Source organism: Melozone crissalis, unplaced genomic scaffold, assembly GCF_028551555.1.
Source record: "Melozone crissalis strain CALT ecotype California unplaced genomic scaffold, PUWL_Pcris_2 ptg000042l_1, whole genome shotgun sequence".
Classification (NCBI taxonomy): domain Eukaryota; kingdom Metazoa; phylum Chordata; class Aves; order Passeriformes; family Passerellidae; genus Melozone; species Melozone crissalis.
The window spans coordinates 39,814,563-39,836,583 of NW_026535820.1; the positions used below are offsets into that span (position 1 = coordinate 39,814,563).

Here is a 22,021-nt window from a genome sequence, read left to right on the forward strand (position 1 = left end):
GTCGTCACTGCACAAGTGCTCAGGGGATAATGAAAGAGACCACTGCTGACTGTTGTGCCCAGCAAGAGAGGATCACTTTTCTATGAAAATTGAAAGATTCCCACTGATAGACATGAGAAAAGAACTGGTCGATGCAGTACAATGGACCTGTGCTCCATGTTTGAAGCCCAGGAATGCTTATTCCCATCCCAAATATGTTTTTTTAGACAAATTTCCCATAAAATTCTCAAGCCTATTTTTCCTGTAGAAATTCCAGCACAGACAACCTTAGTAATACAGATTTTGGCTGCGTTGTAAAGGAGTCAGGCAATAGACAGGGAAATATAATCAGGTAGCAAAAGAGTGATGAGCTGGCATAGTCTTCATGAAATTAGGTCTCATGAGTTTACAGATTTTTCTTCCAGGGTTTTGGAAACACCTTCTCCACAGTAGGTCAGAGAATGAGTCTCAGTGTGTGTCACTTACTTGCCTCCAGCTGTGTGCAACTATTCTGCAAAACCAGCTTTGTAAAGAAGTAAGTGATATTTGCTTTCCATGATGGATAGACTTGTTGCTTAGCTGGTGCACAGTTTGAATGGTTCTCCCAATTGTAAATGCTCTCTCTGAGTTTGAAAATAAATTGTTTTAAAATGCACTCAGAGTAGAGTATTTTTGATGCATTTTACGAAACTTCCCACTGCAAGAACAATACAAAATTCAGTTAGTTCCTTCTTTCTGCCATCTTCACATTGGGAGTTTTGTTTGCCAGTCTTCTCTCCCCGTTCAAATGCTGCAAGAAGCGTAAATCTTTGTGTGTGTGTGTGTGTGTGTGCGTGCCTCAGGGTACAGAGGGACTGCAGTCCTACAGTGCCAGGTGCCTGCGCTGGAGACTTTAACTGATTTGCTCCACCATCCTCGCAATCCATCAGGGGGAAAACTCAGTTCACCATGAATCTTGCAGTGTGGATGCTGAGCCTGAGCATCATAAGATCACACTGGCTTGTGGGGATGTTCAGGGCCTGTCAAAGCTCAGGTCAGTGGCAGATGTCAGAAGAAATTTTATTCCAGTCGCAGCGCACCCTGTATCCTCATCTGTATTTAAAACAACCAATACTGATTTCTGTCTTTGATTAGAGTTTAGGAAACCTCTTAGTCATAAATCAAGCCTTGTTGTCTTGAATTAATCCCATCTGTGTATTCAGATACGCAACAACGTATGCAGGACAGTTTTGGAAGGCTTCCTTGGAGGTGTATGTTGTTGTTTTCATTGATACTGCATACGCAACGTCAGCTTTGTAAGTGCAAGGCGTTTTAGGTAAAAGCAGAAGGATCAGGCTGCAGGACTACTACAAAAGACGTAAAGGAGAAGTGAATGCTAAATAAATAATGAAGTAAAATAAAATCAAATACCTGATGCTTCAACGTGTCCTTTCAGTTGCTCCTGGCATGAGCAAGGAAAAAATCAAACAACAAAGTAACGAAAAATTATGCTACATTGTTGGACGAAATTTAAATCAATGTCAGGAAACATGCCTGCATTTTTATTCAGATTACTATTTTAAAGGGAAGAAGAAAAATGGCATTTTTCAGGTAGTGTTTGGTAAACTAACAAAAAAAAAAATCTGTCGTGTTACTGTATCTGTGCAATTAAGGGTATGATCTTGAAAAGGGCAAATCTGCTTCACCCAGTTAGAGTTAGTTTAAGTGTGGCTGGAATGGAAAGTGACTTTTTCAATAGATTAATCACAAGGAAAAAACATAGATACAGTGTCACAGACCACAACATCTTAAATTTGGGTGAGGTAACTGAAAGAAATAAGTTGTTCAATGTGAAATTCTAGTTTTGATGATTTGGATAAAAATGATCTGCTGATCAAGATTTTCCTCTAATAAAAATGAGAACTGTTGTGTACCAGGTTGCCATAGAGGTGTTTTTTGTTTGGTTTGTTGTTGTTTTATCTTTTTATAATTTTGAGGGGTGTTTTTAGGATTTATTTTGTTTCATTTTCTTTTTCTTCTCTTCTTTTAATAAGCCAAATCAACACTTGGCATTCATTCTGATTTCAGACTTGTCTTAGGTCATTGTACAGCTTCATCAGTTTTCTGGCAAAATCGGGTCCCTTGATGTTTCATTAGAAACTGCTTTCACTCCCTCCCACACCTCAAGATGCAGAGTGATTGTCTAACAGTACTTTGAGTGTACTTATTTTTCATTACCATGCAATTTTTATTTAATTAAGGTGCACATATATTGTTACAGCGGGTGCACAGGATTGTTAGTGGTCTGCCTTAAAATTGTATGGATGTGAAAAACCTTTGTCCTGGCATATTCTGTGTTTCTGCAGTCCAGCTGAAATGTGTACTTCACACTGAAGCCAGACCATTTCTTTGCAGGCTTTATTAATCGTAATCTTTTGATTACCAGCACACTGGGTTTGCTCAAGCCCCACCGAGATCTTTCCTAGATGTGGATGTGTCAGTACAATGGTTCATGTGTAAGGCTACACATTTTTCATACTTTGGGGAATGAGTCTGAGAACCCCAATGGGAGCAAAAGGGCTGAAATTATAGTGGGTTTCACAGCAACACTGCAAAGTGAAAGAAAGGGGAGACACTCAGTGATTTTCTTCTCTTTCCTTTAGCAGGCAAGATGAAGCAACAGCTTTGGCTAAGCATGAGAGTGAAGATATATTCATTACAGCACAGCTCCACCAGACTTTGGCTGACCTGGATGAAGATTTAGAAGGTAGGAAAGTGTGTGTTACCTCTGAAGTGCCAAAGACAGGGACACAGCCAGTGGATGCAGAATCAAGCTGTACTCTTGAGGCATCCTGTATGTTCCTCACTGAGATCAAAGGGAACAACTCAGGAGTGTGAGGTAGAATGTGGTCCTCCCAAAGTGGCTCCTTTGCTTTAGGAGCAGACACCCTTTATAGGCTCCCACTGAATATTTTTCAAACTGCATGTCTGATTGTTGTTGTATTTCAATGTCTTCTACCAAAAAGAGATGAACAGCAGTCAGTGGACACATTTTATAGGCCAAATTTAGTATAATTTCACTGACTTTAGTGACTTTTCAGTTGTGAATTTAGCTCTGTGTTTAGTGAAGAATCCCTCTGTCTTTATTTTGTCATTGTGAAGTGGAAAAGGATGGAACATTTTTGTACCCAGTGTCTCCTCTATGTTAACAGGCACATTTAAAAGTTAAAATTGGAAAACATGAAACAGTGGGAAGAGATAAAATGTCATAGTGAGCTCCTCTTTTTCCTACTGTGAAAAAAAAAACCAACTTCTCTATTATTGGTTTGTCAACAAATGACATTGGTTTTTTTTTAACTTCCCATCTTCATTTTAATACTTCTGTGATGGAATTGAGTCTGATTTGATTTCGTGTGAGTTCTCAGACACAGCCATTCCTTAGCTTGTGTTGTAACCTTTGATTTATACCAGCAAATTTGAGAGGATATATAGCCCTATTGCACAATGAGGCTGCTGGAGTCACTGGTGATAAAGGGTGAGAAGAATGGAGAAAAAACTAAAAGTACTGGTTTTTCTTTTTTTTTTTTTTATTTGCTTGTTCAAGGAAATCCTTTAGCTGGGCTGTTATTACAAACCAGGTCTGTGAAATATAATTTGGAGTCGCTTGCTGTTTCTTAGAAATGTTTCTACTTTGGAGTCATGTGGTGAAATGTTTATCACTTAGATAAGTTAGTCAAAGATAAGGTATGAACAATAGATGAAATTCTGCTTTCAGCTGCATTTGTGTGTTTCCCACTGGCTGAAGCAGAGCTGCAGGAATATTTTGCCGATCCTAATCAGCAACCCGACAACAAGAAGGACCCAGACGTCCCCATTTTTGTAATGCAAGCATAAAAAAAAGTCAGTTACTTAATGTGTAACTAAAATACATGGTTTGCTTAAATTTGTACTGGCTGTTTGTGTAATTTATAGTCATATTGCCTAAATACTGCCTATATATAACATTGTATGTGTATTTTGCAGCAGTGGATGGTGTCAGTAACTCTGACTCTGACTACACCAGTGAAGCCTTGAACCCACATATAAGAAAAGCTGAGGCCGCCCAAGATGTTTCCATTTCTGTTCCAGTAACAATCATAGATGATGGTCCAGAAATTACCACCTCTAACTCATATGAAAATCAAGAGGTGGAGATTAAGGTTTCACAGAACATCTCAGTGGACTCTGTTAATGCAAGAAACTTCACAAATAAAAACAACAATGCAGGCTCCTTTGACAAGGGACACACAGATGGTGGAGCTGTATACAAGGACCTAATATATCAGCAACAATCTGAAAATGAATTCATTCACTTGCCTGTGGAACAGAGGAGAGATATGTTTGAATCTCTCACATCCTCCTTTGAAAAAAGAAATGAAAAGAACTTAAGACTGGAATCCTCTCCTAAACATGGTGTGAAGTCTGAGGAATGTAAATCCAAGCTGAGTCCATCTCACTCCAAAGCCATGGTAGATATCAGTACAGCAAAAGAGAAGCTAAGTCCAGTTAATGAATGTAGTAGCAGGGAGAGATCTCTGAAAAAAAGTAAATCAGAGTTAGAAATCAAATGGCCACCTGCAAAAAAAACAGAAATAGAAGTCCCATCAGCACCCACATGGTGTCAGCGTGCCCAGAATTCAGGATCAAGCTACGAACCTAAAATGGGCATGACAACGTTTAAAGTTGTCCCTCCCAAACCCGAAGTAAGACATTTTGATAGAGGAGTTTCAGTCTCCACTGGTGCCATTAAGATAGATGAACTGGGCAATCTTATAGGCCCAAACACCAGTGTCAGTAAGCTTGTACAAGGTTTTTCTCCTGATGAAAGTGAGGAAATTCATATTGGGAGAGTGAAGGCATTCTGGAGGTCAAGTTCTATGGAAAAGCAAAGTGATGACTCTGCTGAGCATTTTCCTAAAAAGTCAGCAGTCACCACAAACTCTAAGCCCTTTACTATAAAACATGAACACAAACCTGTCTGTCTTTCAGCTCCAAAACCTGCAGCACCACAAACTGTTACTACCCAGGTAGCTGAAAGACAATCTGAGAATGAGAGGACCAAACCACCTCTTTCAGTTACCCAGCCCCAGGTAACACCATTAGCAGCCCCAGCTGTTAGTAAGGACAAGCTGGAACTCCCGTTCGTGAAGCCACACAGGAGAACTTCAAGCCAGTATGTTGCCTCTGCCATTGCAAGACACATCAATGCAACTACCTTTAAATCTGACACTGTGGAATATAATGAGAAAGATGAAAACAAACAAGGGGCAGGAGAGGTTAAGAATGAAGCAGAAGTTTCACCGAAAAGATGTATTATTGTGGCCAAATATAGCCCTGTGGAAACAGAATTAGCAGAAACAAGAGAAACCCTTTCAAGTATTTTTGCTTGCAGTCAGAAAGCATCCCACAGGTTTACACCTGGTGATAATTCTGGCGTGGAAAACAAAGTAGTTAATATCAGGGCACCAAATCAAGCAACTCCTGTGAGTTTCTATAAAAAGAATGCCAGTGTCCCACTTACTAAATCCTCTTCAAAGGATAACAACAGTGCAGAAGATGATCATGGTTTAAACAGTAAGCAAAGTGTAGCAGAGAAAAAGACTGTGTTTGACCAGAAGTGTGAGACTTTGACCCATACTAATTCAGCCTCATCCCTCAAGCCTCCTGATCTCCAAGGAGCCCCATCCTCTTTCAGCTCGTCTTTACGAGTCACTAAATGGCGTCCCACTAATGGTGTACATGTTGGTTCACTTAAAGCTTCACCTGAGCTAAATGGTGCAGCAGCAAATGCAGAGTCAGAACAGGAGGAGAAACCTGATGATTCAGATGTTAATACTGTTGGTGAACTGGATATTAATGTGCAGACCAATATTTTCGGACCAAAGAAGAAGTTCAAACCTGTCATCCAAAAGCCAGTTCCAAAAGACACATCATTGCACAGTGCCCTAATGGAAGCCATTCAAACAGCAGGGGGAAAGGAGAAACTCAGAAAGGTAACGTGGAAACCTTTTTTAACCTGATCAGACTGCAGAGCCCTGTATTCACCCTGTCAGACACCAGAGGTTTGGAAACTTGTACAGCTGCTGGTGAGCCGGAGAACGCAAGGCATTTGAAAAATTTATAATGGCAAAGTGCAGACCAAGCTGCTGCTTATTCTGCACATCCTGTATATTATGCAACATCATGGCTGTTGCACTAGCTGGGTAGGCAGAGGGGGCATAGACACAGATAAAGGGGAGGTAATTGAGGTTAGTCTAAGAGCCAAACCCTCATTTCAGTGTGTTATGTAAAAACAGGAACACACAGCATGGAGAAACTTGTAAATATCTGCAGTGAAAGAAAATTGCATTTTGTTTTACTAGGGTTTAATAATATGCCACTGACTTCGTGCTCAGGGGATATGGACTGCATCTCCAAGTACAGCATTACTGTCTACACATACCCTTACTGTGCAGTGTGAATAAGGTTTTACAAGCAGGCCCAAAAAAAGACAAACTGATTAGTCTTCATAGTTTGCATTCTGGTACAATTGCCAAAAAGTGTTTCCAAGATATCTCTAAGTAAATACCTAATAACAATGTGAGGTTTATTCCCTTCATATTCTAGGTTTCAAATGGCGCATTAAATGGCAATCACAGGAAACCCTCATACACTGAGCCAGAGAATGAGCGCTCAGCCCTACTAGCAGCAATTAGAGGCCACAGTGGCACCTCAAAGCTAAAAAAGGTAAGGAATCAGGATGGTAAGTGATCTTTGAAGGCCATTCTATTCCTTCTGAGTGTTTTGAATAAACCCAAATATCCCACAAATTAAGCATTGTGCTGCAAAGACAGAAATTGAGGGGCCAACCATATGACAGAAGACCAGATCTTACTTAGGCAGACAGCACAGCAGGTTCAACCCTATTCTCTGCTATAAAATTTAAAGGTCTTTCAAATAGTGTGCTTTTAGCTTACAAAGAAGCATGTAGAAATCCAAACCAATTACAGGGAATGTACATAGAAGACATCAAATGTTCATCATTTTCACATTTAGGTGGAATCTTTTTCTAGAATGGTTTTGGTTGGACAGGATTTAAGCATTATCTAGTTCCAACCCCTCTGCCTTGGGCAGGGACTTCTCCCATTAGACCACAATGCTCAAGGCCCCATCCAACCAGCCCTTAAATACCAACAGGGATGGAGCATCCACAGCTTCTCTGCACAGAGAAGCTGTAGTTTAGGAGTTTGCAGTTGGATTTGTATATTTGCATTACCGACTCTATGTATCCAATCCCATCTTCCTGAAAACACACTAGGGCTTCTTCATACGTGCTGTGTATCTGCTAACATAGTGCAAGTTGTATGCAAGTAATTGATATTGATGTTTCATCAACATTCACCACAGCAGGATGATTCCTTCTCTCTGAAAGATTATCTAACCATTAAAGCATCTCTTATTCCTAATAGCCAAAACCTGCATTGTTCTAGCCTTAGTTTTCACTCAGTTGACTAATCTGGCCAAAGATGTGTCCTTGGCAAGGAGGTTCCCCTTTCCCTCGTGCAATGACTCAGTTCATTAGCACATATCCAGATAGCTGGCATGAGATAGAAAAATTCTCTTGCCTGTGTTAGGAAATTACTTCACCCCTCAAATATCCTACTGCCCTTGCTGCAGGTAGGGCACAGCTTCCTCTGAGCCTCTGAGCGGGATGTGCTAAGCAGCAGCAATCTTCACACGTACTTAACTGCATTCTGCATTAATTAGGAATAAATAGCAATTTGTGTAAAAGAGGCTCTGACAATGAAGTCATCACTGAGAGTTTTTTGAATACTTTCCTCTGGCAGAGAAGTTTTTGCCATGATTTTAAAGGAAGTCACCTAGAAACCATATGCTTTTTCACACCATGTCACCTGCACTAGTTAAATCAGTGTGTTTGTGTGTGTACAGGGCACGGTACAGATGTGGTGTCCTTTTCAGGTTGTTTCAAATGTTTGCCTTTTATCTAACATGACATGATGCTCATATATACATTGTGTGTATATATATATATATATAGGGAAGGAATATAATACAGGAACTCTCTGTGGATTATTTTAGGGGAGATGACCCCTTTAATTTTTCACCACAGAAGCTGTGCTGCAGTTTGTCTGAGAAATGAATTATAATGGATCTGCTTGGAAACCTATTTGGCCCATAGTACTGAATTTCTTAATAATTGCTGAATCATTGTAATTACTAACAATTCATCATGATTGTTACCAGTATTAATGGAAAAAATATCTCTTGACACAGTTGATGGAAAAGCTGACTTAGTCTGGAAGACTGTCTTCTTTGCTTGCATGCATTTAAAGTAGGATGAGTTTCCAAGCTGGTAATTTGTGCAGAAATTTTAGTTTCTGAAATTCCATAGAAATACACTTGGAAGAATTATCAATTGATTTTGTCCTCAGTGCTTTCACGTAGCTCTTTCTGGTATTTTTTTTTTTTTTTAAGTATGGCTGGAAACTTTAGGTTTAATGGCTTTTTTTTCAGTGAAGCTATGTCTGAGAGCTCAGATCTGGAAGAGCTTCCCTGTCATCTGAGATTATTTCTGTGCAGCCCAGACTGCAAAAAGTAATCATATTCCTGGGTGGCTACTGCAGCCTTAATATATCTTCCTGATTCCAAAACCCTTGTGGTTGTTTCCAAATTAATACCAAGTCCAGCTTTCTCTCTTACCTTACATGCCAAGAAGAGTTACAGGATGCTGAAGCTCACAGTAAATAAAGATTGAGTTTCTGAGACAGATTCAATGCCAAGTCCTCGATGCTGGTAATCAGCCCAGCTGAGTGATGTGAGTGAGTAGTAACAGATGTTCAACCCCATGAGCAAACAAAAGTACTATGAGTTTTACATCATCCAAGAAAAGTGAAATCAGGGTACTGAAAGTGAATCTAATGTCAAATAATTACAGTTTAGCCATGCTTGATATTAACCCCCTTCTTTCAACTGCATGATGAGCAGATCTCCTCATTGGCCTCCCAAGAGCTGCAGCGTTTGAGGGACGCAGAGCGGTCCTTGCAGAAGGCAGAAGACCTTCAGGAAGAGCAGCTGTATGTCCCACCTGCCCCTGCCCAGCCACCACCACCACCTCCCATGCAGCTGTCAGCAGCAGCAGCTCCTAAATCCTTTACCACAGCTTCAGGTAATCCAATGGAGGCAAGGCAAGCCCTGTTGGAGGCCATCCGCTCTGGTGCCGGAGCAGCAAAGTTAAGAAAGGTAAATGCACTTTTGTATTTTACAGTGGATGAAGCAACCTATGCTTGCTGTGTTTTCAGAACTATTGTTAAGCTGTTCTAGGCAGACATTTCTTTCTTCTATCAGAAGGAGGTACATGCACTATTTCCTCTGACTGAATCAAAGATCAGGAATATATTTGAAACCTTTGAACAGCTAATGAAACACACCCATGCATATATGCAACCATGTGAACAGACAATGTGTTTTATTAAAGAGACCATCAAGAGCATGACTATAATTTCATTTTCATGATCTTTTCATTCTGTATTATCTGGGATAATACTGGATGTCCTTTAGACAAGGTGAGCCTAAGAAAGATCAGATATGAGACCCTGAAGCAAATTTATAAATAAATATTCTCTGCTAACTTCTCCTAGACGTTGATTCCCAGCACTTAAACCTTGATCACATGTGCTGAGAGCTGTCAGTGAAACTGTGAGGTCAATTTAATGTCTGCCTGAACTTTATTAATTGAATTGTGTGTGTTTCACTTTTGTGGTTAGATGTGAATTGGTCAGCTCCCAGATGACTAAATGCTCAGCTGCCTGTGTGTGATTTTTGGAGTAACTTTACTTATCTCTTTGATCAAATTTTGTTCTTCCCAATCTCAAGTTATACTGTGTTTCTTGGGAAAGAGAAGCAGATCAATTGTCCTGAGTGGAGGCATCCCAATATTGCACTGCAGTATCCAAGAGTAGACTTTGATCCAGGGACTTAAAGGAATGTAGAAAAGCAGTTTTCCCAACACATGAGTTAGCTGTTACCAACCATAAATGTGTAAATAGACTTTAATTTTCCTTACTTTTCCTCATTTAAATAATTTTAAAATGCACTCAAATTTTAATATTCAGAAGTTGTCAAAACAAAAATCCAGTTTCTGATAAACCAGAAATTCCACAGAATCAGACAAATGGCACAAAACAAAGTCGTGTTTCAGGGAAATTTACGTCAGCATGATCTGATTACATCAGGAACCTGGATGTGCAGTTAATTTTTCATGTGAAAAATTACATCTATGTTATGCATACAATTATGAGGAGCAGCTGAGTTCACACTTGGTTTGTTCAACTTGGAGAAGGCTGAGGAGCAACATCATTGCAGTCAGTGCTTTCCTTGAGGAGGGCAGCTGAGGGGCAGGCACGGACTTTTCTCTGTGGTGGCCAGCAATAGATCCCAAGGGAATGGAATGCAGCTGTGTCAGGGGAAGTTTCTTCAGGAAAAGGTTCTTCCCCCAGAGGGTGGTTGGGCACTGGAAAAGGTTTCCCAGGGAACTGGTCACAGCACCAGCCTGACAGAGGTCAAGGAGCAGCTGGATGATGCTCCTAGTCATATGGTTTAGTTTTAGGCATTCCTGGGAGGAGCAGGGAGTTGGACTCAGTGATCTTTATGGGTCCCATCCAATCTGAGAAATTCTGTGATTCTAAGACTAAAAATTATGAAGAGTCAGGCCTTTATTTCCCCACTTGACCAATTGACAGAAAAAAATGGGACTTGGACATTGAAGGGCACTTCGTGCAGTTTTTTTCTAGATACTTCCAAATTTCTTGTTCTTCCAACTGCATTGCTCTTGCAGAAGTCTCTGAGGGAATCCATAGCTCTACTCATGAAAACAAGTCTTTATCATATCTTTGGGGATTTATTTCATAACACTTAGATAACCAGTGCAGGTCATGAAAGTACACCAGATAGACTGATGTATTCTGCTAAATACTGTGCCTGTCTTGTCTCATTTCCAAGACAGAATAATTTTTGCTACTTTTGACATTGAAACAACAGAAGAGTACATTTCATTATATAGGTCTCTTATGAAAATAAAAGAGAGCAGTGTTTTGTCCAAAACAGAGTATGATTTTCTTATTGCTGTGCTGTCCTTCCAGATACTGGATATGCAAGCTAGTCTTATGTGTGCCAAAGTCATCATGACACTTTGACGTCTGAGATCTCATGCCCTTGATGACTGATTAAAGTAAAAATATTGTCAGATTTCTGAAAAAGCTTTCTATCCAGTGTGTTTTAGTATCTCTTCTAGTATGCATTATATGGTGAGCCAAATTCTGATCCTTCCCTGCAATTGGACAACTTGGTGAGAGCAAAAGTTGAACCCATAGAGGACCGTGAACACATAATAGCTGAATATCAAGGTTTTCTTCCTTTACCCGTGTCTAAGGAACACTGAGTTTTTTGTAGGCAGTGGCTGACAGGTTGCTTTGTGCCAGGGCTGAAGCAAATTTTTTCTTTGTTTTGCCTCCTCTGTCAAAGTTCTATGATGGTGTGATTTGGAGATGGGAGCACGGCACTGTTTTTGGCTTTGCTTCCTGGAAGATTTTGGTTGCAGCAACTAGGCAGCAGAGTAGGTAGTTCAGTTCAGTAATGGCATCTGTTTCTCTTCCATTGTCTTCTCAAAGTCTTCTGGGACAAAGACTTCTAACAGCAAAGTCATTCATTTAGCTAATATTGTGAAGAACTGGGAAAAATCTGTGTTGCTGACAGCAAAGTCGTTTATTTAGCTAATATTGTAGAGAGCTGGGAAGAATCTGTGTTGCATAATTATGCGTGACTCGGTGCTTATTTATGTGGGGTTAGTTGCAATGGAAGTAGATCAAACATAGCTGTCATGGGAAGCAAATGTAAAAAGCAACCAATTACCTAGATAAGGAGCATCCCAACAAACATTTGAGCTCAAGTATTATCTGTGAAAAGGCAGCTCCTCCACTCCTCCCCTGATTACACAGCTGTTTGCTAAAGTCATGAACTTTAAGGTTAAAAACTTCACTGTGCAGGAAATGAGGAGAGAAGTTGCTGCAGGCTGACCTTGCTTAGCTGAGAGTCAGGGTCTGCACAGCACAGTCTCTAATTGGGTCAGCCAAAAGAAACCAGAGCAGAAATAGATGCTTGAGGGAAATGCCAAGTATAGGTAAGATAGTATTTGCATAGCTGTCCTCTCTCTTCCTTAATCCGTTTTTTGGAGTGCTGTGCCTGTTTGGACAAATAAATCACTCTTTGTTTTGAAGAAATAGCTTTCAATTGCGCTCTTGCTGTCCACAGACTCCTGAAGGAAAATTCTTGCCGATGCCAAGCCCATTTGAGCCTGCTCAGTCAAGTGGTTCATCCCTAGTGCAGGGCAGTTCAGAGACCTGCCAGAAAGCAGTTACACTACAGATCCTACCCAAAAGAAAGGGAGACATGGATATATTACAGGAATGGGATGAATTTACCAATCTGGAGAAGACCTGACAGTGTGCAAGGAAGTGACCTGTCAGGTTCCTTGACAGATCATTTTAAAAAGTGAAGAAAAGACTTTTTAAAATGATCTGTCAAGGAACCTGACAGGTATTCAACACATCCAAAGTACAACAGCAAGTCAGGGAGGTGGCATCAAGTAAAGCCCCAACCAGGATGGGTTCCCTGGTGCCTTTGGTGGTTACTTATGAGAAATGAACATGTCTCACTAGCAAGAAGGCTGTCCCAGCCATGGGATCTGCCCCACAAGCAAAGGAGAATCAGCTGATCTAGGAAGTAAACAGCTCATCTGAGACCAAATTTTGGCTAATTCTGGTGGACAAAACTCAGGTCATAGAGCTGTACCATTTAACGTTCTGATTTTAAAAGTGAACTAGTGTTTTCCTTAAATTGTGTCAAGCAGTATCATATAGTTAAGATCTCTATGTGCAGTTTTCAAATTCCTATTTGCCATCTCAGAAAGTGCAAAATAATGCAGCTAGATGTCTGAAATTCTCTATATCAATGGATGTGTATTTTTCTGCTTATGTAACTTGCCTTGGGATTTACCATGACTATTTGTGGATAAAAACCATAACTACACATGCAAATAACCCATTAGATGTCTAGCTGTAGGTATAGTTGCAGCACAAGTCCATGCAGGATTAAAAATCTTACTCAACAAAGGGAAGCTATAAAAGTTGCTTTAGCTTATATGCCATAACTCTCTGTACTCAGAGATTTGGTAGAAATATTGCAGAGGAATTTGTCTGAACGTGGTGGGGAAAGCAAATTATATCTCTGAAGAATAGGCTGTTGCTCTTGGTAAAGTGATTGCTTCAGACCACTTTTAATGGTATGTGCAAGGGAGATTCTGCAGATTCCATGTATTTTCCAATAAAGATTGGAGTTGCACCGAAGTAGCCTTTTCTGTTTGTTCACTGAGATTTTTAAAAACTAATTTGGCTCCATCACAATTCCCACAAGCATTCATGGTGATGTTTGGCATCAGCATTAGGTCACTCAGCTCTTGATACGTGCAGTGTATCATTCTGTTGGCAGTCAAAGGAGCCAGGTAAGATAATTACTGCACCAATTGCAAGGAGTCCCTGTGTTCTCTGGGATAATTTGGAGTTGGTTGTCAACAAGTAAAAATCAATCGGAATTATGTCATGTTGAGTGTCTTCTAGGAAGCATGGCCTAGTTCCATACCTTTATGTCAAGCCGTGGACTATTCTTCTCACATAAGCAGAGAAGTATAATTGTGAATGAACAAATACTGCTTCTCATTATCAGTATCTGTGGGTGCAATGAAAGAAATTACAGACTCAAAGCCAAAGTTGATGTATGCTTTGGTGTGCTGGAAATGAGGCAGGAGGCCCAATGATAAGGTTGACCAAGCTTGATATACAGGTAGTCAAATGAGCTTATAAAGTGATTCTAGTTCCCATGCACAGTGAGAGGCAGGCATTTGCATGCTGTTACTCTGTTTGAGTTGGAAGATAAAACATAATTTGAACTCTTCACCTTGCTAATAATTTATACCATGACCTATTTTTTTCCTTAAGAGTAAGGGTCAAAATGAAAAGTTTAGACTTGATCAAATGCATTATTCCTGTTCAGCTTTTGTGGTGACCTTAATGTATATCTCTCTGATAGAATCAAAGCTCAGTAACTTTGAATTTGGAAGAACACCTTAGCATATGTATTTAAAATAACGAATATGCTTAGATGACCCGAGGACTGGGAAGGAAGATAAGCATTTGTGTGTTTCCTGAATCAAAGCCACCGGGAGTTTCCTTCATTCAATCAGGAAGCAAAGTACTCATTAATTCATTTTCATGACCAGTGACAGCTAACCAATAGAGAGTAGATTTTGACTGTTGATGTTGCATTAGATGCAACAGATGTAAAAGATGCATCTGCAAAAGATGTTGCATACTTGCAGCCGGGGCTTCTGTTCATTCCACAAAATGAAGGAATTTCACAGAAAAACGCATCACCTATGCTCCAGAAATAACACAATTGCAAACAGAATACCTAAGGATGTGTGAAGTGTGGGTTTTTAGGGAAGGATAGCACTTTTCATTAAACCAAGTGATATAGCTAGGAAAAAAGGCACATAAACTTAAGTAGTCTCAAGGAGCAGATGAAGAAACCAAGCTTGAAAACAGCCCCACTGGGAGAATGTTTGGTTAACAATGTCAACAGTTGGAGGTTTAAAAATATCTTGAATGATCCTGTGCTTTTCTTTGTTGCAGGTCCCTCTGCTCGTTTGAATCATGTAAAAAGAATAGGTAACTGGAAAATCTAACCCTGTATGCACCCATAATCATCATTCAAAGTCTGAAGTGGCAAAAAACATCAAGAAGTTTAGTTTATTCTCTTGACTATAAGCCAAAATAAGTTGTAGTTAATTTTCTGTGTGTTCCTGCATAATGGTTCTAAGGGGAAAATATGTTGCTCTGCTGTAAAGCTTCTGTGCCAAGGAATTGTGTTTTGCCTCTGAATATTTAAGGTTGCCAATAAACTATTCTTGTTGGCAGGTTAATAAGAATATAAACACTGTGCAGTCCTGTGTTAATACTTAATTGTGTTTATGGGCAAAACTAAAAACTTTGCTAGCTATCTGAAAAGTAATACTCATTTCCAGCTGTTAAAAATATATAATTATTTCAAACTGTTCTCTTGCTTCTTTTTTTGATTTCAAGAAGGGCTGTAAGCGATTAGGGTGAAAACCAGAGTAAAGATCTATAAAAAAAACAATCACAAGAAAAAAGTTATGATACCTAAATTGTCATGTGCTGGGGTCACTGGTTTTTAAAATTAAATTAACTTTGTATCTCTGCTGGAGCTCTGAGAAAGCAGGCAATCAATAATGGATGTGAGACAGTGTCTATTGAAAAGTTACTTATGGGGTATGACGTATAGAATGCTAATGTGCAGAGATATGCTGAACCCTGGTAACAAACATGGAACTTCAAAAATTTTGAGCCACCTTAAAGGATCTCTATTTGCAACAGACTGTGAAGGTTATAAATATGATTCAGAGTATAGAGGTCGAAGATGTAGAATTCATTCTGCACTGTAAAACGAAGTGGAGCTGGTTTATGTCAGTAACCAGGACTTTTGTGGTCTATTGTTCAGGTCATGCATAAGTTGGCCCTTGGTTTCTAATGTGTATGGCTGTTGTATGTTGTCTCACAAGTATTTATAGCAGCATCTTTTTCAAATGTTAACTACTTTGGTAGTTGTTGTTGTACATATTTTGAAAATATTTCGTTTAATTGATTAACTTAAAAAGGACAAATGAAAATGCTTTTTCACATTTCCTATATTGTAATGAAACTGAAGAAGATGAAGTTTGTACATTTACATTTTTATAATCACAGACTACAGCAGTGGCAGATTTTTTCTTTAAGCTGGAATTTAAAATGTATAGCTATGGACTGTTGAAAGCACGAGAATATTTAGCCATCTGCATTTAATGTGACTATATATTATAAATTATAAAATATTGATGTCTGTTAGTGCCACAAATAAAAACAAAATCAAAACCTGACATGACTTTAAAGGCTCCTCCTTTTTTTGTTAAATATTTGCTATTTACTGAAAGAAATTGGAACTAGAAATGGACTTTAGCAAACCAGTATGCTGAGCTCAGTATGTCAAGTCTAACGTAAAATATCTCAAGCCAGGAAAGTGCTCACAACTAACAGTTTAGAAGTGCAATAGAAATCACCATCTAGGATCAATATGTGAGTTATATACACTTCAGCAATGATGGAGTACTGGTAATGTTCCATTTCCTCATTAGGGAAGCTTATATATTCAGAATTAAGGTGCTCAGTTGCACTCTATGATAAATAAGATCACCTCTGTTGATTGTGATTATTGTGTATTTTGCCTTTAAAGTTTTCTCAGTGTGCTAGACATCAGAGGCACTACCATGTTGAAAATGCTATCACAGGAAAAGATTCAGTCACTCATAAGTGTGATGCTGTAGATATTCCCCAGAGCAGCAAATATTCCTTCCTTGGCTGGCTGCTGCAAGGCAAATTCCAGTGCATCTCTCCTTCTGCTTGTTCTTACTGTTGCCTGAAGGCCCTGTGTGTATAGCCCTTCTTCCTAACACCCTTTTAGTGTAATTAGTTATATGAGTACTTACTTTTCAATGTAAGGGATTCAAAACTGGATTTTTGGACCTCTGGGTTTCACAATGCAAGGGTTCTGGTTCTGGGTGATGGCACTATATAGAACTAAAGTTTCTAAGTTTTATTCATAGCTAAACTTCTGAGTAAAAGCTATAAAAACAGCCACAACATATAATGTCATCTTCACTTTGACAGAAAAAAAAATTACCAAGACCCTGATGGCTCAGTCACAACTCAAACTAAAAATGGAGAGGGTTCAGCTACCTACAGTAGGAAGCCTAGGCTGGTATTCATTCCCTTCTCATGGTCATGAGACTTGTGTCTGCTCTTAAACTGTCATCCAGGTACTGTTGAACTCTTGGTAGGAGCTCAGTTTAACCCCAGATGAAGTTCGATAAGAAATTAGTAGATTCTGCTGTAAACCCATTTATAATGAAGTCTAGTTACAGGTATGACCCTTCCGTATAGTAAACTTCTGTTCATGCTTTTAGTAGTAATAATGGTTAGCTCATCCTGAGTTAAAAGAAGTGTGTCTGGTAAAGACATGGCCTTCTCAGCAACAAGTATTTTCATCTATCTGGCTGCTCTTACTCTCCCACGCTGTTTGCTAGTGCAGACACAGCCTGTGTCTAGAGATGCACGCATTGCCCAGGTTACACCCTGACATGTCCTGTCATGGCAAAGCCAGCAAGCTCCTTTCCTTTTTGAAGGACTGCAAGAAGGACAGGGATCTCGCCTTTTCTTCAGTGTCTGTCCACCTAGATTGTCCCCACATTCTCCTGCCTCAATTCAACCAGAGGAAAGGCTCAGATTCATTCAGCCCTTTATTTTTTTTTTTTTTTTTAGTAAGAGTTTGGAATTAAGTGAAGAAATGGTATCACCACGGAAACTGAATGGAGAATTTGGGTTTGATATCTTTATTTATTGTGCAGGTATAATTCAATGTTCAGGGCTTAAAGAAATCCAATCTCATGTCTCAAATAAAAATTTCTATATCTTCCTTCCCTTTTTTTACATGTTTTTTAAAATTTTTTCTAAACTTGAGTTTAGAGTAATCGTCAACCATTAAGTCAGCCATCATTAGATCCCTCTGATTAGATATTTAATTTAAATAATACTGGTTGTCTGCACAAGCTATTTGATTTAGAGAAGTTCAGTATAGATTCTTTTTTATTTTAAAGACAGCCTGTTAACGTTAGTCATGCCAAGTATTGGACCGAAGGACCTCTTGACATGCACATCAATCTACAGAGTTTCAAACATGGCAGGGTTCTACTTCCCCAGCTCATACAAGTGATTTGCACTGTTTATGCTACATTTGCCACAGCCAAAAATTGGCACTTCACCAGTGTGTAGGAGAAAGAAAGAGAACAAGAGATGCATTTATGAAACAATGGAAAACTACACCCTGAGATAGTTTTCCCTCTAACTTCTCCAGAAAAGAAAGAAGCAGTTCTATTGTTGAGTGCTGCTTAGCATTAAGCACAAGGTTTAATTTTAATCCAAAGATTTGCACAAATCTCGATTTGAATCAGTTTGTCTGAATGAAATGTTTATAAATCGGTCCTTTGTTGGTGCAATATGAAAAATAGTTGTCTTCTGCAACCGTTAATTAGCAACTTTTACATATGTAAAGTATTTATTTGTGTGCATTGTTTCTCATCTCTAATCCCCTGTTGGGTTACATATGCATTATGTGTACCAACGTGCTTTGCCTGTGAGACGTCTGTTAAGATTTATTAGACTATTCCCATTGTTCTCCATTTGTTGTTGCTGAGCACACACAATAAAATACTCCATGCCCCTGCTCTGTAACTTTAGCTGCCATAATGGTTGCATTTCCCCACTTGCAGAAAATGACCTTTGCAATGATAAAGTTCTTTGTTAAACAAAAAAGGAAACAAATTCCTGATTTTTCAGTAATGTTCACCTGGATTTTGTGCATCACTGTTTTGATCTGCTTTGCTTTTTTGTTGCTGAGTATGGTGTGGAGTTTGGTTAATAGCTGACGGCTTCCTTTGCTGGAGAAAGTTTCCCTATAGTTGCATTCTCAGGGTTGTTCGTCAAAGTATGGTAAAATGGATGACCTTTTCCAAGAGCAAAAAGGTACCTTTTTTTTTGTTATTGTTACCAAATATAATTATTTGTTAAATAAATATAATTTGCTTAAATATGTTACATGATGCTGCACCAGATAGGAAAATCCCACTATCCTCTGTTTGTCTACCAACTTTTTGTTCTTGTTTAAACAGTTTCTGATTTATTGCATTATTGAAGACTTCAAAAAGAGAGAGAAAATAGAACTACTTAACAGGAATATTGTGTTTTTCACACTTAAGGAGTTTAGGAATAAGCTCCCTTCCATAGTCTGTTCCCTCCCATCACTCATTCCATATGTACAGGAGCACGTGCGCGCAGAGTCTCCTTCGTCATTTCAGAAGGTCAGGAATATTTAAAAAAGCATCTTTACCACGGGATTCTTTTCCATTTTTAACAGTAGCTTTTTTTGTCCTGTAAAATAGGAACTTCCAGAAAGTCAGGGACTAAGTTTTGGCGCAGTCACAGCCGCGATACACAGTCACTGCTGGAAGCGATGTCAAACTCAGCTCCATATAATGCTATCTTCAGCCAATTTCTTTTCCTTTGGGTTTTTTTCCTTCTTTCTTTTTTTGTCTGAACTGATAAAAGCATGTACGTGCCATGTCTCTTTTCTGAGGTCATTATTGTGCTTGAAGCCCTAAAAGGTTTTCCCCTGAACAAAGCATAGTGGTGTTGCAGTTGAACACCAGACTGAAAGAGGACATTTATTCATACACAAACACCACTGTCCAGTTTGCAAGTCAGGAGCTTGAAAAGGAAACCTTATTGAAAGAGCTAGACTGTGGAACATTATTGTCTTCTACATCAGAACCTGTGTTTACTGTAACAGGAACAAAGCAAACATAGTGCAAATAGGCGTGGGCTTCCTTTGTCTTGTTCCATGCATTCAACAGAGGCGTTTCTGTCAGAAGCACTGGCATCTGTCCCTAGTAGTGCTTGGCACGGGTGAGTGGGTCACAGCTCAAGGGTACTGATTTGGGTGGCACCACTGATGGGTTGTGCCACTGGTTTGGGCTTTTTTTGCCTTGTGATAAGCCAAAATGTTGTTTGATTTAGTCGGTGCTCGAGACTGCAAACCAAGTACCTGTGCTGCAGCAACGAGCAAAGGCTCCACACAGGGCCCACTGTTGAGATGGAGAGTGATCCATGATCCAGTGTGTGCCAACTACAGCACCCAGATGCCAGTAGCCAGTGGAATCTCATCTTCTTAAGCCAGAGGTAATGATAATGGTGAAGGGAGAGGGAAATGGATGCATCTGCCTTCTGACAGAACCAAGGAATAAGCCACATGTAATTCAAAGAGCTGCAGCCCTCCCTGCCCCAGCAACATCTAACAGTGCAAAGGACATGCAGGAGGTGACTCAGTAAGCAGCAGGTCCATCAAAACTACTGATAGGTCTGAATTTTACGGACAAGACCCTGAAACTGCACATATCTCTGCTGATACAGCTACCTGGTGGGTCAGCATGCTCAAGACCAGACTAAAACTCTCCCAGTATAGACCCTTTGCTGATAAAATCCAGCTCTCAGTCCTTCAGTCAGCTCAAGAGGTGGGTGTACCTGGCAGGTTCCCAACCAGCAGCACCAAACACAGAGCAGTGGTTTGGCTGCCTGCACAGTGCATGCTTCCTCATTCATTAGCCTCACTGCTAATGTTCCAAACTTCCCAACTTATGGAAGGAACTGTCAGAGGCAATTTGCAGGCAGCCAGTGCTGCAGAACTGCAAAGAGTTATATTTTTATGTGTTGATGAATAATTTAGCAACAATTCTGTGTTATGTAAAATTACTGCTTTACTGCTACTGGGGCCAATGTTCGTACAAAGTGTTCTAAGCCCAGTTATACAAGTTAAAGCTTGCTAGTTTTATCCTATGCATCTGTCATTAGAGATAATTTTTCCAGGTTCAAACTGGGAAGCAGAGCAGGTCTTTCATTCCAGGAGAGGGAAGTTCCACATCCTTATTCTCCTTTATAGTCCTGATCACCCTACCTATTTCCAAGTGGTCCGTTTTGCACTAGGTTGTGCAGTAGTGCTGGTTTTCCCCACAGAGGAGGAGGCTGTGTAATACATTTCCATATAAATGCAATGAAAATCATCAATCCTCCAGACCTTTGCTTTATACTACAGAGCAACCTAAGACATATTTCCATGCACCTAATGTGGGCAGGGAACACAGAATATGGGCAGATGTAGATATTTCTGGTTTTGGTTTCAGATTGAAAGTTGTTCCTTTGAGATTCCTCCTGTTTTATACTCAGAGCAGGATTTAAAGTTTAGGGAAAGAAAGGAGTATTATTGCCACCCAAAAGCATGCTTGTAAGGGTAAAGTGAGATTGAAAACCTACAGTAACTCAATATGGTCCACATCCAGAAATGGAGAAACTCACAGGCTTACCAAGGACTCTGCATCTCAGCGACTGCTTCTGCCGTATTCTACAAGTGTTGCCAAGAGATGCTTAGTTGCAAATGCAAATATGTTCAAGGCTGAAGGATCAAAGAGCAATTAAATTAAAAACTGCTGACAGGTCAATCTTAATAGTCATTTCCATGCTGAAATAAGTCAATAAATCTTAGCATGCAATAAATCTTACCACATAAAGGTGGGCTTGCATAACAGGAAAATGTAGTAAAATATAGCAATATATTTTATGCAAATGCTTTTTAAAAGTAATGAGTAGCATGTTTTATTCATCTTGTCCTGGCATCAAAGCGGTCAAGAAGACATTGGACTTCTGGAATGGGTTAATCCTCTCCAGCAGCAGTGTGCTGAGCAGGCAGAATGCCTTCTATTTATATTACTATTTACTTATATTTGTAAATACAACCCTTAATTGAGCTCCTGAGTCCTGCTGTGTTTGGTACTGTGCAATCACCACATAAGTGACTGTCCCTGCCCCAAAGACCTTTGCAAACTAGAAAAGTCAGAAGAGGAGGATGGGAGCAGAGCAGTCGTGTGACTTGCCTGAGGTCACCCAAGCTGTTAGTGGCAGAGGCAGAACTGGAGCCTGGGATTCCTGTGCCATTCTTTGGTCCTGTTTTCCAAGTCATACAGCTTCCTGGCCTATATAATAAATACAGTAAGTATGGATCATATAAGAAACAAACTCAACCTCTCTTGGTATCAACCTCTTTTAGTAACTCAATATGCCCTTGTGTTTTTATCTGTTCTCTCAAATGCATTGTTTGAAATTTTAGATAATGCTCCTAGGAACTTGTGCCTATAATGAGATACATCTCCAACAACCACCCAATACGAAAGGGATTTGGAATCCAGCTGCTAAATTTAAAA

General features: G+C 39.6%; 1 protein-coding gene across 3 annotated transcripts in view; it reads left to right on the forward strand.

Annotated features, from left to right (window-relative positions):
• COBL (cordon-bleu WH2 repeat protein) overlaps window positions 1-16,004 on the forward strand; it is a 155,768-nt gene extending 139,764 nt beyond the window's left edge. For 2 of the 3 annotated variants that reach the window (XM_054284699.1, XM_054284701.1), the window contains 5 exons: window positions 2,622-2,725; window positions 3,982-5,990; window positions 6,604-6,723; window positions 8,983-9,237; window positions 14,739-16,004. In XM_054284699.1, coding sequence (XP_054140674.1) covers window positions 2,622-2,725; window positions 3,982-5,990; window positions 6,604-6,723; window positions 8,983-9,237; window positions 14,739-14,756 — 2,506 coding nt within the window. In that variant the 3' untranslated portion in view covers window positions 14,757-16,004. The remainder of the gene's footprint in view (window positions 1-2,621; window positions 2,726-3,981; window positions 5,991-6,603; window positions 6,724-8,982; window positions 9,238-14,738) is intronic. The other variant, XM_054284700.1, reaches the window with a different exon arrangement.
• Window positions 16,005-22,021: the final 6,017 nt, after the last annotated feature.